This window comes from Thalassophryne amazonica, chromosome 1 (assembly GCF_902500255.1).
Source record: "Thalassophryne amazonica chromosome 1, fThaAma1.1, whole genome shotgun sequence".
NCBI lineage: Eukaryota > Metazoa > Chordata > Actinopteri > Batrachoidiformes > Batrachoididae > Thalassophryne > Thalassophryne amazonica.
Window position 1 is genome coordinate 111,948,709 of NC_047103.1, and position 18,851 is coordinate 111,967,559.

An 18,851-nucleotide genomic window follows, 5' to 3' on the forward strand; every position below is an offset into this window, starting at 1 on the left:
TGACCTGCTGTCCACTCAGTGTCCGTGCACGCACAGGTCAGCACAGTAGGAGGTCAAAAGTCAGTACTTTTGAACTGTCGATGCAGCATACCTCCACATTAGCCTCACATTCCTCCAGACAAGACTGAGGAGAAAGCTGTGCACACAGTAAACGTATGTGCACAACAGATGTTTGACCACAGCGTGAGTGCATGTTTAGTTGTTGGTGTGCTGTTTCTGATACAGTTGACAGTAATGTGCTGTGATTTGTATTTATCTGTATTTAAAGCTGCTCTTACTTTTCCCTGCTGTGTAAGTGGTACATCATGAAATTCAGCTTTTTGTAAATAACTGATCTGAATAAAATGTCTCCACAGTGTCAGTCTGATAACTGTGGAGACATTCAAGTCAAGACTAAAGACATACAGTATTTCTTTCATCAGTGCTCTGGTTAACATAGTGTGTTGCATCCTTTTTAATTATTTCTAAATTTTGTTCTTTTATTTTTTGATCTTTTAATTGTGCTCTTTACATTTGTTCTTTTTAATTTATTTTAAATTGTTCTTGAACTCTTTTGTGTGAAGTGCCTTGGGGCGACGCTGTCGTGGTTTTAGAAATTGAATAAATTGAAAATGAATAAAAATCGGATGTGTGATCGATCCGATGCCAGTGAACTTTGATCTCTGTGGTGGCAGATTCAGTGTGTGTTGTCTGTTTTAGACTGCCCCTCCCTGAGCCTGGTTCTGCTGGAGGTTTCTTCCTGTTAAAAGGGAGTTTTTCCTTCCCACTGTCGCCAAGTGCTTGCTCATAGGGGGTCGTTTTGACCGTTGGGGTTTTTCTGTAATTATTGTATGGCTTTTGCCTTACAATATAAAGTGCCTTGGGGCAACTGTTGTTGTAATTTGGCACTATATAAATAAAATTGATTAGATTTTTGATTTGTTGGTTGTGTTCTGCACATGATGTGGGAAAACACACTGAAAGCAGCATTTTACTCAACATTTTTCCAGCAGTAAGTCACTGGAGTGCTGGCATCCTGTCTTTTTGTTTTCACCAACAAACAACGCCCTGTTTTTGGATACTGCACATCACAAGACACACCTCTGCCTTCTGACTCACTGTGGTTTGTAATGTGTGCCAGTGGCAGCTTATTCACGCCCGTGTGTGGCTCTTGGTTCCACCCGCCGTGCAGTTGATCATGTTCTACTGCAGCTTCTTTTGCATGTCACCTTTATTTGCACAGTTCAAGATGAATTTTTCAGACCAGATTTAAAACCTTTGTGTTGTTGAGGTTTTATTTTATTTATTTTTAAATCTGTTGTGTAATCCATTTCAGCTTGATCTACTTGCTGGTGTTATGTATTATAACAGTCAGTAGAATCTGACTGTCACTTGAAGTATTTTGCTGCCATCTGGTGGAACACAGGGCCTCTGACTTATTTGTACTTGGTCACACATTTGATGAGTGAGTATCAAACTGTAAATGAAGTATTGTAGAAGAGTTACTGTAAGGAGCCACTACCATTGTGCTCAGGCAAAGGAACTGTGGATTTATCAAGTGTAATTCCTAAAATTACAAGTCCTGCATTTATTCTTTGTTTAAAGTTTAACGAGTTCTGTTATTGTCATCAGTGTTCTTTGTGAATGTTTTTTAAGTTCTTCATGTATGTCAAAATATTAGAGAATATTAAATATTATCTTTTACGGTGAAAGAACGGTGGTCAGAAGCTCCGCTATAACGATGTGCTGAAACGCCGCATGAAGAACACAAACATCGACCTTGATACATGTGAAGACCAAGCAGAGACGAGATCTATAAGAAGCATGATCCAAAAGGCATTCATTGCGATTGAGAATAAGTGCCTACATGACAGAATACACAGCACCCTGACTCAGTCTGTCTGTCTGTCAGTGCAGACAGCGTAGACAGCCTTGCCGTTCGAAAGCTGGACTAGCCGCACATGAACAGTCATGTAAAGTGTAAGCACATCAACCAGTCAACATAGAAAATAATGGACTGTCCATGAGTATGTCAAAATATGGGGCACATCACAAACTCTAAACAGATGATTGTGTCCTCACTTACAGTATATCTCAGCTGTAAGATATCACATTCTGCATCAGCAAAGGGAAGAAATCGGGTCAACATAAATATTTGGGTCCATAAATATTTGAAGACTTTGTTTCTCTCTTTTGTTTGCCCTTGTTGCTTGATCCAGTAGAGAACCACATTGGGATTTGACACAAATGTTATACCAGATGCCCTGCTCCTGACGCCACTCCACTTCTACATGGAGAAACTTGTGCTCCTGATGTTCCTAAAGGCCCTGTCACACTGTGATGATTTAGCTTGCATATGTAGACATATTAAAAATATGTTGAATATGCTGGGGCATGTCTAATAATTTATGGGTACGTTTTGTATAAGTTAAGAGCACATTGAAGCATGCTGGTATACAGCGTAGTATGGTGAGTTTGTCGAAAACTTCTGGGCATGCACAGTATTTTTGACACATGCCAGCATAGGGCTCATATGTACCACATCCACGACCTGTTACTTGTAAATTACTCGTGAGTTGATTTTGGAAAACGACATCTGAAAATACTTTACAGCTGAAGAAACGTAGCTTTTTTTTTTTAAATGATATTTTATTGGATTATCAGAGAAACAGGAATGTGCAAAGAACACACATGATAGCAAGTATATATGCAGGTCACAGAACCTTAAAAAAAAAGTAAAATAGGTAGTACAAGACGGTACCTCATAGCATGTGGACACATTATACATGCAACGTGTAGAACCTTTGAGATTTAAACATATCACAAAGTCAGGTAGCTCACTGTACAAGGAAAGAATAGACTGAACCATTGAAGAACGCTGGGTATATGCAGGGGCACCAAGGGGTTGCCAGTCTAAAGTACAGCTACCTCTCCATAGCTCCGCTGTGTTTGCTGGAAGGTGGTTTAAAAAGCAGCCCATATCCTTTTGAAGATCTCTTCATCCCTGTTCAGGACTGCACTCAGACACTCCATCGGTAGAGTTTTAAAGATCTCCCCGTACCACTGGTTGATCGTGGGGGGTCTAGGCTTAATCCATTGACAAATAATACATTTACTAGCCAGTAGGAGAAGAGTACTCAGAGGTTTCAACTGTACGAGTCAGTGATAGCCTCTCATCTGATAGACTTAACAAGAAAAAGCTAGGACACATTTGTATAAGTTTATCAAAGATAGAGTTAAGTTCTTGTGATATCTTTCATTATCATATCATTCCAGAAAGGGCAGAGAGGGCGCAGGTTTTCTCTGCAACAACCCACTCCACCAGATGATTTCACTGATTAACTAATTCCACCTGCTCAAAGTGATATTAATCAGTGAAATTATCTGGTGGAGTCAGTGGTTAGGGTACTGAGGGTAGGCTGAAAAGTTCTAAGGCTCACCAAGAAGGAGAAATGCCATTTCAATAAAACTTGGCATGCATTAAGTTCAACTCTTCTGATGACTAACTGTGTTATTTTCTTCCAGGTTGTGAGGTAGTTTGTGGTTCATAGTTTGAAAGTTCGTGATAGAGGGAAACGGCAAAAATGGACAAAATCTGGCATTGCGGTGTGATTAAGTACCTGCATAAGAAGGGGTTAAAGCCCAAGGACATTCATGCGGATATGGTTGCTACATTAGGGGATGAATGTCCCTCCATATCTACAGTGCAGAAGTGGGCAGCTGAATTTAAGAGGGGCAGAGAGAGCCTTGAAGACGACCCAAGGACTGGGCGGCCTGCAACAGCCACAACCCAGAAAAACATTGACCTTGTTCATGAAATGGTGATGGACGACAGACGATCGATGATTAATCAGCTAGCAGATGCTGTGGGAATATCCCATGAGAGAATTGAACACATTCTGCATGAAGAACTTGGAATGTCAAAGGTGTCAGCTCGGTGGGTGCTACGTCTTCTGACGACTATTTAAGCATAAAAATTCAAAAAGAAAAAATAATATAGCACCTTCAACTGCACCACAGACTAAAACAGTTAAATGTGGTCTATTAAACATTAGGTCTCTCTCTTCTAAGTCCCTGTTGGTAAATGATATAATAATTGATCAACATATTGATTTATTCTGCCTTACAGAAACCTGGTTACAGCAGGATGAATATGTTAGTTTAAATGAGTCAACACCCCCGAGTCACACTAACTGTCAGAATGCTCGTAGCACGGGCCGGGGCGGAGGATTATCAGCAATCTTCCATTCCAGCTTATTAATTAATCAAAAACCCAGACAGAGCTTTAATTCATTTGAAAGCTTGACTCTTAGTCTTGTCCATCCAAATTGGAAGTCCCAAAAACCAGTTTTATTTGTTATTATCTATCGTCCACCTGGTCGTTACTGTGAGTTTCTCTGTGAATTTTCAGACCTTTTGTCTGACTTCCACACAGATGCTGAGAATGACAGCCTCAACACTGCATTTAATCTATTATTAGACTCTATTGGCTTTGCTCAAAAAGTAAATGAGTCCACCCACCACTTTAATCATATCTTAGATCTTGTTCTGACTTATGGTATGGAAATAGAAGACTTAACAGTATTCCCTGAAAACTCCCTTCTGTCTGATCATTTCTTAATAACATTTACATTTACTCTGATGGACTACCCAGCAGTGGGGAATAAGTTTCATTACACTATAAGTCTTTCAGAAAGCGCTGTAACTAGGTTTAAGGATATGATTCCTTCTTTATGTTCTCTAATGCCATATACCAACACAGTGCAGAGTAGCTACCTAAACTCTGTAAGTGTGATAGAGTATCTCGTCAATAGTTTTACATCCTCATTGAAGACAACTTTGGATGCTGTAGCTCCTCTAAAAAAGAGAGCTTTAAATCAGAAGTGCCTGACTCCGTGGTATAACTCACAAACTCGTAGCTTAAAGCAGATAACCCATAAGTTGGAGAGGAAATGGCGCCTCACTAATTTAGAAGATCTTCACTTAGCCTGGAAAAAGAGTCTGTTGCTCTATAAAAAAGCCCTCTGTAAAGCTAGGACATCTTTCTACACATCACTAATTGAAGAAAATAGGAACAACCCCAGGTTTCTTTTCAGCACTGTAGCCAGGCTGACAAAGAGTCAGAGCTCTATTGAGCTGAGTATTCCTTTAACTTTAACTAGTAATGACTTCATGACTTTCTTTGCTAACAAAATTTTAACTATTAGAGAAAAAATTACTCATAACCATCCCAAAGACGTATCGTTATCTTTGGCTGCTTTCAGTGATGCCGGTATTTGGTTAGACTCTTTCTCTCCGATTGTTCTGTCTGAGTTATTTTCATTAGTTACTTCATCCAAACCATCAACATGTTTATTAGACCCCATTCCTACCAGGCTGCTCAAGGAAGCCCTACCATTATTTAATGCTTCGATCTTAAATATGATCAATCTATCTTTGTTAGTTGGCTATGTACCACAGGCTTTTAAGGTGGCAGTAATTAAACCATTACTTAAAAAGCCATCACTTGACCCAGCTATCTTAGCTAATTATAGGCCAATCTCCAACCTTCCTTTTCTCTCAAAAATTCTTGAAAGGGTAGTTGTAAAACAGCTAACTGATCATCTGCAGAGGAATGGTCTATTTGAAGAGTTTCAGTCAGGTTTTAGAATTCATCATAGTACAGAAACAGCATTAGTGAAGGTTACAAATGATCTTCTTATGGCCTCGGACAGTGGACTCATCTCTGTGCTTGTTCTGTTAGACCTCAGTGCTGCTTTTGATACTGTTGACCATAAAATTTTATTACAGAGATTAGAGCATGCCATAGGTATTAAAGGCACTGCGCTGCGGTGGTTTGAATCATATTTGTCTAATAGATTACAATTTGTTCATGTAAATGGGGAATCTTCTTCACAGACTAAAGTTAATTATGGAGTTCCACAAGGTTCTGTGCTAGGACCAATTTTATTCACTTTATACATGCTTCCCTTAGGCAGTATTATTAGACGGTATTGCTTAAATTTTCATTGGTACGCAGATGATACCCAGCTTTATCTATCCATGAAGCCAGAGGACACACACCAATTAGCTAAACTGCAGGATTGTCTTACAGACATAAAGACATGGATGACCTCTAATTTCCTGCTTTTAAACTCAGATAAAACTGAAGTTATTGTACTTGGCCCCACAAATCTTAGAAACATGGTGTCTGACCAGATCCTTACTCTGGATGGCATTACCCTGACCTCTAGTAATACTGTGAGAAATCTTGGAGTCATTTTTGATCAGGATATGTCATTCAAAGCGCATATTAAACAAATATGTAGGACTGCTTTTTTGCATTTACGCAATATCTCTAAAATCAGAAAGGTCTTGTCTCAGAGTGATGCTGAAAAACTAATTCATGCATTTATTTCCTCTAGGCTGGACTATTGTAAGTCATTATTATCAGGTTGTCCTAAAAGTTCCCTAAAAAGCCTTCAGTTAATTCAAAATGCTGCAGCTAGAGTACTGACGGGGACTAGAAGGAGAGAGCATATCTCACCCATATTGGCCTCTCTTCATTGGCTTCCTGTTAATTCTAGAATAGAATTTAAAATTCTTCTTCTTACTTATAAGGTTTTGAATAATCAGGTCCCATCTTATCTTAGGGACCTCATAGTACCATATCACCCCAATAGAGCGCTTCGCTCTCAGACTGCAGGCTTACTTGTAGTTCCTAGGGTTTGTAAGAGTAGAATGGGAGGCAGGTGACCCTGAACCATCCCTTAGTTATGCTGCTATAGACGTAGACTGCTGCGGGGTTCCCATGATGCACTGTTTCTTTCTCTTTTTGCTCTGTATGCACCACTCTGCATTTAATCATTAGTGATCAATCTCTGCTCCCCTCCACAGCATGTCTTTTTCCTGGTTCTCTCCCTCAGCCCCAACCAGTCCCAGCAGAAGACTGCCCCTCCCTGAGCCTGGTTCTGCTGGAGGTTTCTTCCTGTTAAAAGGGAGTTTTTCCTTCCCACTGTAGCCAAGTGCTTGCTCACAGGGGGTCGTTTTGACCGTTGGGGTTTTACATAATTATTGTATGGCCTTGCCTTACAATATAAAGCGCCTTGGGGCAACTGTTTGTTGTGATTTGGCGCTATATAAAAAAATTGATTGATTGATTGATTGATTGATCTGCATGTTGAATTGGCACAGGTTTTACACCGGATGCCCTACCAACTCCACATGGAGAAATGTGGCAGGGGTGGGATTTGACCTGGGAACCTTCTGCACTGAAACCAAGCGCACTAACCACTTGGCCACCTGTGTGTCCAAAAATGGCTAAAATTCCTGAATGGTAAATGTCATAATTTTGTTATACCTTTTGAATTCTGACATTCTACACTTCAGTCACATCTTGATTGTTTCATTACAACTCGAAAATTACTATTTGTCGATGTCCAAATACTTATGGTCCTGACTGTAGAATACACATTTTGCACACTGCTTTGGATATAATTATCTAAAAGGCCAAAACTCGTTAATCCTTCTGACCTAGATTTACCTCCTGACGTTCCCGTCTTCTTGGTGTTGTGTTTGTCTCTTTGTCCGTCAGAGGCTGGATCAGGACAGATTGCAGGAATCGTCAGTGCCGTAGCGATGGCACTGGTGGGAGCAGCATCCAGTTACATTGCTTACCAGAAGAAAAAGCTGTGCTTCAAGGGTCAGGGAGGTCAGTACCTGGCTTTTGATCACTTTGAGTTTGTACAGTCGTGTTATCTGGAGAATCTGCTTAACAGAAATGTGTTTTATTCAGGTTCAGACCTAGAGAGGGGCAAAGGCCAACAGGGTGTCCAATCTGAGCCTCAAGGTGGGTGTCTTTAGTGGAATGAATCTCATATCATTTGGCATGCTTACAGTGGAACAGTTGAAAGCACACTCTTCAACTTTAGCGCTCCACAGACTTTGTGGCCACTGCATTTTTGCTTGAAATGAGAAAATCAGAATAGGCAAGCAACCCAATTTTTTTTTTTTTTTTTTTTTTTTGAAGATTCAGATGCAAAACGTATATCTTAACTTTTTAAATGGAGAAAAATGCCATTTAAAATGAGTTCCATAAATAAAATGAAAATTGTTTGTTCAAATTCATAAGTATTTTGAACTGTGATAGTTACGAAAGCAGTCAAGTGCATGTTGGCCTCATATAAAAATTTGTGATCTTGGAGATACTGGCTTTTGCATCTGAAACCTTCAAATGATGATGTCTTATTTCTAAACACAAATCGGGAATTTCATACCTGTGTATAAATGCGATTTCTTAAGTGTGTCTTTTTTTCTTTTTTTTTTTTTTTTTTTACTGTCAACAGATGTTCTGCAGAGTTCGGTCCTGCAGCACCTCTGCAGGAATGCACATAAACTAAACACAGAAACTAACAGACATTACAATGATTTTTATGTGATTTAAAACAATGCAATCTACTTATGAACAATAATAAATTATCTGAAATAGATGGTTTTGTTGGGAAAGTGTAGGAACACGGACCCACAACAGGGGGCGCAAATGAACGGACAATGGAGGAAGTCAAATAACAATGCTTTACTGTTGTGAAACACGCACAACAAACACAACCGATTACAATGTCGAGAATAAGCCGAATTCCAACGGTGTCGTGTGGGCAGGCTCGAAGATAGGAGACGTCTGTCCAAGTCGAACCGGAACCACCCGATTTCCTCCGCCACCGAACCCCGGGAATACTGGAGCCGCCAAGTCCCGAACTCCCAGGTGGCCACTGCCTCCGCTCGTCGGATCCGGTACTGCTGGCGAGGAACAGAAACAGTCAGATGTGGGTGCGTCTGCACCCAGCAACACGTAGGGTGGAAACACCACCTCCACCTCTCGTCAGAAAAATACTGTAGTGTAGGAATGTGAGTACTTATCCAATAAAGTCCAATACAGTCTCCAGCTGTCCTATACACAAGCAACAAAGTATTATTGTTAAGACGATAACACAATTGGCTGAGAACGTTACCTCCTTGGTAGAGCGATATCTCGGCAAAGAGGTGGAGATGACGTCTTGCTGATATACTGATGCTGATCAGATGAGTGGTGACAGCTGTCATCGGTGATGAGTGTCAGCTGTCACCCTGGCTACTCCTGTTAGGCGGCAGCGCCCTCTGGTGCCTGGAGCCCGCACTCCAGGCAGGGTGCCCTCTGGTGGTGGTGGGCCAGCAGTACCTCCTCTTCTGGCGGCCCACACAACAGGTTTATGAACATTCACAGCCATTCGATGGAGAATTTATGATTGGTCTCATTTCAACCTTAAGAAGGTGGACTGTCTTATGTTATTTCAGACAGATGTTTTCGGAAATTCTTCAGTAACGTTTTCAGATGTACTATGGAACAGATTTCATATTCACTCAGTCAATAGTGATAAAATAATGGGCGTTGATGTCAGATAAATTTGTGTCCTTTCTGAACGGAATAAAGCCGTTAATGAAACTCCAGTGTTTTAGTTTAGGTCATAATTAAATGTTTCATGTTCAAACTGTCGAGAAATATGCACCTCCAGATATAGTCATAATATGAATTCAGGTTTCTGGAGGCGGCACAAGAAAATTGTGATGGGGTGGGGGTAAATAACAGGTAAGAAGTAAAACAGTAAGAATTACATCCCCAGATTCTCGGTAATAATAACCTGTAATAAGTGTTAGCACTGAGAAGTGCTCACTGCTAGTTCTGCGAACAGGAACAGGCAAGGCTATAGTAGCTATGCAGCAAGTGAAGATCTGATGGAAGTTCATTCCTCAGGCCAAGTTAACTGACCAAGTCAGACAACTAGTTGTGAGTTTGGCAGACAGGCTCTGATTACATCGCTTCCCTCTGATGGTTGCTTTTGATATTAGGAAGTGATGATTAGACATACAACCCCTGGCAGTAATTATGGAATCACTGGCCTCGGAGGATTTTCATTCAGTTGTTTAATTTTGTAGAAAAAAAGCAGATCACAGACATGACACAAAACTAAAGTCATTTCAAATGGCAACTTTCTGGCTTTAAGAAACACTATAAGAAATCAGGAAAAAAAAATGTGGCAGTCAGTAACAGTTACTTTTTTAGACCAAGCAGAGGGAAAAAATTATGGAATCACTCAGTTCTGAGGAATAAATTATGGAATCACCCTGTAAATTTTCATCCCCAAAACTAACACCTGCATCAAATCAGATCTGCTCGTTAGTCTGCATCTAAAAAGGAGTGATCACACCTTGGAGAGCTGTTGCACCAAGTGGACTGACATGAATCATGGCTCCAACACGAGAGATGTCAATTGAAACTAAGGAGAGGATTATCAAACTCTTAAAAGAGGGTAAAGCATCACGCAATGTTGCAAAAGATGTTGGTTGTCCACAGTCAGCTGTGTCTAAACTCTGGACCTAATACAAACAACATGGGAAGGTTGTTAAAGGCAAACATACTGGTAGACCAAGGAAGACATCAAAGCATCAAGAAAGAAAACTTAAAGCAATATGTCTCAAAAATCGAAAATGCACAACAAAACAAATGAGGAATGAATGGGAGGAAACTGGAGTCAACGTCTGTGACCGAACTGTAAGAAACCGCCTAAAGTAAATGGGATTTACATACAGAAAAGCTAAACGAAAGCCATCATTAACACCTAAACAGAAAAAAACAAGGTTACAATGGGCTAAGGAAAAGCAATCGTGGACTGTGGATGACTGGATGAAAGTCATATTCAGTGATGAATCTGGAATCTGCATTGGGCAAGGTGATGATGCTGGAACTTTTGTTTGGTGCTGTTCCAATGAGATTTATAAAGATGACTGCCTGAAGAGAACATGTAAATTTCCACAGTCATTGATGATATGGGGCTGCATGTCAGGTAAAGGCACTGGGGAGATGGCTGTCATTACATCATCAATAATTGCACAAGTTTACATTGATATTTTGGACATTTTTCTTATCCCATCAATTGAAAGGATGTTTGGGGATGATTAAATCATTTTTCAAGATGATAATGCATCTTGCCATAGAGCAAAAACTGAATACATTCCTTGCAAAAAGACACATAGGGTCAATGTCATGGCCTGCAAATAGTCCGGATCTTAATCCAATTGAAACTTTTTGGTGGAAGTTGAAGAAAATGGTCCATGACAAGGCTCCAACCTGCAAAGCTGATCTGGCAACAGCAATCAGAGAAAGTTGGAGCCAGATTGATGAAGAGTACTGTTTGTCACTCATTAAGTCCATGCCTCAGAGACTGCAAGCTGTTATAAAAGCCAGAGGTGGTGCAACAAAATACTAGTGATGTGTTGGAGTTTTCTTTTGTTTTTCATGATTCCATATTTTTTTCCTCAGAATTGAGTGAGTCCATATTTTTTTTCCCTCTGCTTGGTCTAAAAAAGTAACCGTTACTGACTGCCACAATTTTTTTTTCCTGATTTCTTATAGTGTTTCTTAAAGCCAGAAAGTTGCCATTTGAAATGACTTTAGTTTTGTGTCATGTCTGTGATCTGCTTTTTTTCTACAAAATTAAACAACTGAATGAACATCCTCCGAGGCCGGTGATTCCATAATTTTTGCCAGGGGTTGTACATGTTTTCTCCCTGCTCAGAGGCCACAGGTGAATGCTGGTGTGGAGGCGGGGCTGAGCAGTAATGACATGAGGTAGCAGGGAAGTGACGCTGGGAGAATGTTGCATCTTAAATAGACCGCCCAATTTAGAAGGGATTTTATAGAATTATGTCAGCAATGTGTTTTAGTAGGAGATATGAGGAAAAAAATTATTACCACCCCCTCCCCTCTATGAAATTTAACATTTTCTTCAAAATCTTTGCAAGTTTTTTTTTTTTTTTTTTTTTTTTGCAGAGCAAGTACTTTTCAAAACAGCAGCTTTAAAGATCCTACTTTTGTTTTGGATGATTACATTATTGTACTTTGCACACAGAAACAAATTATTTTGCAAAAACTACCAGGGTCAAAATTTTTACTCCCACTAAGAACTGACCTTTTTGTTGCAATACAGCACAAATCACTATGTAGCGATGTGCTTTATCTTTGTAAAGCTCAAAGCTTGTAAAATCGAGGGCACTGAGACACTAATTGTTGAAGCTTTGTAGGTGGAATTCTTTGCCATTCTTGCTTGATTTACAACTTCAGTTGTTCAACAGTCCGGTGTCTCCGTTGTTGGATTTTGCACCTCATAATGCGCCACACATTTTCATTGGGTGACAGGTCTGGACTGCAGGCAGGCCAGTCTAGTACCCACACTCTTTAACTACGAAGTCACGCTGTTGTAACACGTGCAGAATGTGGCTTGGCATTGTCTTGCTGAAATAAGGGACGTCCTTGAAAAAGATGTTGCTTGGATGGCAGCATGTGCTGCTCCAAAACCTGGATAGAATTTTTGACCTGTTCATTAAATGAGGCAGGTTCCGATTCAGGATTCCCCATAGATCGTTTGGCGCCTCCTGACTGTAGCTAATCCGTTACATACATATAATGGGCCTCATGTATCAACGTGCGTACGGCGATATTTGAGCGTATATGGGGTGTACGCCAAAATGGCTGCGCTACTTGGCATTTATCAATGTGGTCGTTGGCGTACGCTGCGCTGAAAATATACACCAGGTCGAGAGGTGGCGTAAATTATACGCCAAAATGAACCAGCGCTGGAATCCACGTAAAAATGAAAATGATCGGCCTGATAAACAGTGCCATCATACAAATCAATGCATATGTTACATAAATAACATTTTCCTGATTATACTACATAATAATCAATACAAATCCCACTTTTGTGGGATTGCTGGTCTATCGAGCATGATCCGTGGCACAGCGCTGACCGCAAAGAAAGCGCTGCTGGCGTTTTTCTCCAGAGCCTGGAGCCAGAGCAGCGCTGAGCTTAACTTTATGTGGTGTGATCATTTTAGACAATGAAATTGATCATTACAACTGTAGTGTTGTCATTCCCTTCGCCCGTGCTGCAATCAGGTTGTGTCGTCTCCATTCGTTTGTCACAATAAAATAAATAAAGAAATACATTTTAAGAATAAAGAAATCTGAAAAATTAGGCGTGTCTTATTAATTGAGCGAGCAAATATCCACATGTCAAGAATTATTGACATGTGAAAAGAGAACACAGTGGTCCCTCGCTATAATGCGGTTCACCTTTCACGGCCTCGTCGTTTCGCGGAGTTTTTAGTCCAATTTTGCATGTTTTTTTTTGTACAGTGTTCTGTGTTCTGCGTGTCTGTTTATAAGAATCTTCTCGCCCAGAAGAAAAAAGAGCGCCAACAACTACTCATAACTGTGTTTGTCACTCGGAAACAGACACCTGCAGCCAGGTGTGAGTGGAAAAAGGTGCAGCGTCAGGATGTAGAAGCGCAATCTGTGAAATACTGGTCAGTCACTATTAATAATTTCTTATGTGTCCGACCTCGTACGTTGATTGTTAAAATTAATTCGTTAGTTCTAAAAGCCATCGTAATTATTTATAGGAAAACGTTCTATTTTAATTTCTCAAACAAATGTTTGGGCCTGAAAACAGTTTGGTCTTATTTTTCTACTAAGGTTTGAACTTTGAGAGTGTTTACACACAAGAGAAAAGTGAGAAAATGTTCATGCCTGATTGAGAAAGTGTATAAAGTGGTTTTACAGGGTTTTTACAGCTTTAAAACGTCTATAATAATTGTAAAAAATAACGCTGACTACGTCACGGTTTCGCGTATTACGGGCTGTTTTTTAGAATGTAACTCCCGCGATAAACGAGGGACCACTTTTTTGATTATACTACAAAACAATTGATACGACAGCCGCTTTTGACGCTCTATTGGCACGTGTCGTGATTGGTGGAGTTCTTTTTCTTTGCCGTCTTCCTGGCTTCCATGTCGTAAAATGAGGGTGTGTCTGAAGCGGAGTCTGAATATTTATGGGCATGTTTATTATAATTACGATTGTTTTCACCCGCCGCATTTATCAAGGTCGCGTCAGGCGTACGCTGGAAATGGGCAGGTGCGCACTGCTTGATACATGTCACGGCAACTTTGGTGTACTTCAAATTTACACTGTAAATTTACGCCACAAGTGCACAACTTTGATACATGAGGCCCAATGTATTTTGTCCATTTTACACATATAACGGATTTCAGTTATAAGGGACAAAATTCGCTGGTCCACCTGAATCCATTATATGCAAGTTTTACTGTTTATATACTTTGCGCTGAGATACCAATTAAACAACTGCAAATTATAAAGAAGACAATGCTCATATGGCAGAGGGTATTTTAGCATTGCATTATATTAGTTATTTTTAATGTAAATAAAAATAAAAAGGGGACGCAGATCTCAGCAGAACTGATACAGAGCCCTGCTGAATAATGCTTCTTCAGAGGAATCAAATGTAGTAATGAGTACATAATTTCCACCATTTTGGTTCACAGTGGTTCAAACATCTATTCACTTGGTCTGAGGAAGGAACTTCCATCAGCTTTTTGCTGGTTGTACAGCTATAGGCTTGCCTGATTGCATTATCAGTGCTAATGATGAACAGAGCTTGTCCATGCTAATGGTTATTCAAAAAAAACATTTACCAACACATCATATTGAATGGCCCGGTCACACGGCATATGACGATTCCTGAACGAAGGGAAAAAAGTAAAAAAGTCACAAATCATCGAGAAAAGGTGCAGGAATGAGCTTTTGACTTTACCCATCACTGAATAGCCCGCGAATCAAGAGCACAAAAGGAATGAAAGAGGAACAAAATGAAACAAAAGCTAACGTTGATCTCCACACTTTAAATGAAATGCGCCTGGAGCCACTGCTGGAGCAGTGTGTGTCTGCATCCTGCTCTGCGTTCCAGCACTTGGCGCTGGTACAGAGCTCTGTAGCATCTGAGTCCTGGAGAAGCTGCAAAGAGAAGCACACGAGCTGACCCACTGGAGATCTATGCACACGTCGGTGGATCCACCTGCTCTGGTTGCTCATCCAGAACAACAAGGGGATCATCTCCTTCATCATCAGAATCCTCACCGTCTAGTTCAGACTGATGACACACTGGTCTTGCTCCAATTAAAAAAATAAAAAATAAAACGCTGGTGTGCCGTGGTGGCTGCTGTATCACTGTATTATGTTACTAAGACATATATATTGATTTATAACAGAAAACTGTCAAAAGGGGGAATAAAATATAAGTGTAAAGATGATTGACTATATTAGAGCAGTTCTGCCTTCCAGAACAGCTTTTTATATAATGATCTGAATCATCTACCTGTTGCCACATGTACATAAGGACTGGATTGTCATTCCTACATTCATATTGTTATATTTAATAAAAAATAATAAGGCCACGCAGGAGGCAATCGCTGCTGCTGACACTGTGTTCAAGTATCGTCGGAAATTACATGACTTTTTTGTTATTTCAAATTCAGTAGTTGGTTGTGGCAGGAGCATGGTTTTCATTTTTATTTTTGGTAAAATAATTAATTGTATCCACACAAAAGATTACTTCTGGCCTATATAAGGTGCCTGAGCCCAGTGAAGCTGACCCCCCCCACCCAGATAAAAAAAAAAAAAAAATCCAAGCAAACAGGCTGATTTTGTTGTGTAATTTCCGACAGTACACTCTCATACAGTACGCGCTCAGTGTATGAAAACATTCAGCTGGTCAGACGAAGTTGAAATAAACACTAATGTTAGAACAACTAAGCAAATGATAAGAAACTGTCAAAAACAACAGCAAAACGAAATACGGATGAATTGAGGCTTTTGGCAGCATTCGTTCAAATTTTTTTGACAGTTTAAAAATCCTGATGAAGGTTAAACGATGCCAGCAAAAGTCCAGATTTCTTGTTTCATTTGGGCTTCGTTGCCCTTCGTTAAGTGCCGTGTGACCGGGCCTTAAGATTTGAGAAAATGATGACTTTTAAAAGCTTCTGAATTTTTCTTTCATAATTTTGTCCACAAATGAAGTGGCTTAACGCACATATTGTTTAACAAAATGGATTATGTGAATAGAGAAAATTGAGTTAGAACGTTTTTAGCCAAAGTGTATGTCAACTTATTTTTATGGATGTATTTGCTGGAAAGAAAAATCCACTCGGCTACAAAGATTTTTGATATGCCTGATGAATATGAAAACAATTTTGTTTTCCTTTGGATGTTACAAATCCTCTCTGGACATACTCTCTAGATTGTTTTTCTTTCAAATTTCAGTCCTCAGCAACCTGCTCAAGACGTCCTAGACTCGGGTCATCTCAGACACCATGCGAAGACACAGAAGACAACAGTCTATGAAGCTGTTGCCATCATTAGTCATCTTTGGTCAGAAAACTCAACATCTACTGCAGTATGATTTGTGTAATCTTTGGGATCAGCCTAAGTCTGACCTGAAACTATATTGTTCACAGTACCAATCAAACGTTTGGACACACTGTGTCCAAATTTTTGACTGGTAGTGTATTTTTTCCCATTTGTCTTTGTGGAAAAAATTGAAATCAGAATTTCTGGATCAGCCATTTATCTCTTTATTGTTTTAAAGTCTTGTTTTTACTATACACATCAATTTAGTTTAGCCTTCTTTGTATGTTTGTCATCATGTTTGTGATTATACACTAAAAAGTGGACATGTTCACTTTAAGTGGCATCCGCTTTTGCATCCTGGAGGACATTGGTGTGAATAATGTGTAGTGTTTGTGGGCTTGTAAAGGAAGTACATGAGAAGGGTCAAATATGCCATTCAAGTTATTTTCATTTGCTCCTACAGCGGTCCTTAAAGGTGCCACAAATGGCACTTTAACCATTATTAGACCAGCCAACAACTATTTTTATGTAAAGCTTTAGTGGCTTAATGCCATCCCATGCAGACGATGAGACAACACTCCCCTGTGTGTGTAGTAATCAGAGTTTTTCCATTCCACCTTTTCATAGCCACATTGGTGCACCTTTACTGTATGTGAGCGCTGACCGGTCAAACCATTGCCTCTACCCATGTTTATAAAGAGACCGTAGTGACCACCCCAAATATCACACTGAAGCCTCAGCATCTCAGACCAAAACGCAGCCTGTGTTTTGGTCTGAGACGCTGTTTTGCTGGATTTGCTATATTGTTTATACGACCCTTAAGTACCAGTTTTTGCTTTTTAAATATTGTATGCAGGTTCTAGTTATCTATAAAGTGGACATGAACCTTCTCTATCTACCACAGCCTTATTTTACCTTGGAATGTTATCCAGTGAAAAGCTCATTGCAGTAGCACAGAGTGTGTCACCTTCTGGAATAATAGTAGAGAAGCGCGAGGACGTTTCGCTTCAAATCGCAGAAGCTTCCTCAGCTAAAATTCTTGCTCTGGTAGTCTGACTTCTGTCTTGACTCTACAAGAGTCAAGACAACCATTCCAGTCGAAGATTCAAGCTTCTCTACTATGGAAACCACCTGGACAACTGAGAGCCTTCACAGAAACTTCTGCAATAATCATATACTTTTTAATCTGAATGTTTTTGTAGAAAAATGCAATTCACTCCAGTCACGATCATGGTAGTACAGCCACAGCAGTATTGCATGATCCCACCTTGACCTCACATTCCCCTGACAAAATGCCCGCAGAATCATGTCAATATGAAACATCACTCATGCTTATGATGCCTGTACATTACACTTTGTGTAGAGACATTAACAGGTGATTGCTGTCACCCAGTGACAGTCGGCGCATAGCAGGGAAATTGCACCAAAGTAGGGTGCTCTGTTTTCCATTATTAATGAAAACAGGTGCTGCTGCAGACTCTAGTTGAAGAGGAAGAGTTTGCGGTCATGTGATCCTGACAGTGTCTGGTTGTCTTCATGTTTCTTTTGTGACAGCACCGTGCTGGTTCGTCACCATTTATTCTCCTCACTTATCACCAATCGCACAAGACTCAGCAGGATGTTGTCATGAAAGTGCCAGAGTATCAACAAGACACGCCAATATATCACCATGACCATGACATTTGAACCTTTCAAAAAATGTGATGGTTCGTGAGCTCCCCAGGCCTGAGGTGATACATCACGCTGTACTGCAACATGGTGCTCGAAGTCATCGAGTCATCAGCAGGACTCACCGAGTCCTACACTTCACTGTGAAACGTGCTAAATGTCATGAAGGTGGAACCCTGCCCTCAAAAGGCCTTTATTGTGGTGTCGATAGACTCTTCATGTAGGTGGATTCAGATCCAGAAGAAGTTTTTCGTATCAAAAGATGATCCAAGTGGGGGGTTAGGACAATACGATGCTGTTTCACTAATTACTCAGATGCATGAGACAGAAAGTGTGTTGTTTGTATCACAGGTAACTTTTGTTCACGATGTTCAAACATTTTGTCAGCAGTGTTGGCTGGAGTCATAAATGAGTACAGAAATGATCAGAATCCCAGTAATTTTATTATGGGGTTATAGATTAGAATTGTTATGATTAAAATAATTTATGGGGCCTTTAAACTGTAAATACGTCTGATAATGTGCTGCTGCGCTGTTTGATTTTAGAAGGGCTGAGGTCATCACTTCTTTTCTGTTCTAGGTTTTGGTAAGTTTGACTGTTGATTTCACAGATGGACGTTTTCCATGTGTATCACAACTGATGATCAGAGAAGTGTTAAAGTTTGTGTGTCAAATGGATGTTTTCAATAAACTGGTGTTGTACAGTGTCATTTTGTCAGCATCTGCTTCATACAGTTAGTGTGTTAAATTCTTTATTTATGAGAGATTACAAAAGTGCAGTGGACCCAGAGGTGGCAGATTTTCACTTCAAGCTGCTTGAGAGTGACTCACCAACTATTTTGTAATTGATTAATCATTGTGGAGCTTTTTCAGTGTCCAAATTCTGATTTCAACTTCTTTAATGTAAACCTGCATTGAAATAAATGCAG

The 18,851-nt window shown here is 40.0% G+C and overlaps 1 protein-coding gene across 3 annotated transcripts in view; it reads left to right on the forward strand.

Annotated features, from left to right (window-relative positions):
• The window catches only part of cd99 (CD99 molecule), a 135,027-nt gene extending 116,398 nt beyond the window's left edge, over nt 1-18,629 (forward strand). For all 3 annotated transcript variants that reach the window (XM_034173510.1, XM_034173515.1, XM_034173518.1), the window contains 3 exons: nt 7,553-7,669; nt 7,754-7,807; nt 16,169-18,629. In XM_034173510.1, coding sequence (XP_034029401.1) covers nt 7,553-7,669; nt 7,754-7,807; nt 16,169-16,197 — 200 coding nt within the window. In that variant the 3' untranslated portion in view covers nt 16,198-18,629. The remainder of the gene's footprint in view (nt 1-7,552; nt 7,670-7,753; nt 7,808-16,168) is intronic.
• The last annotated feature ends 222 nt before the right edge of the window (nt 18,630-18,851 follow it).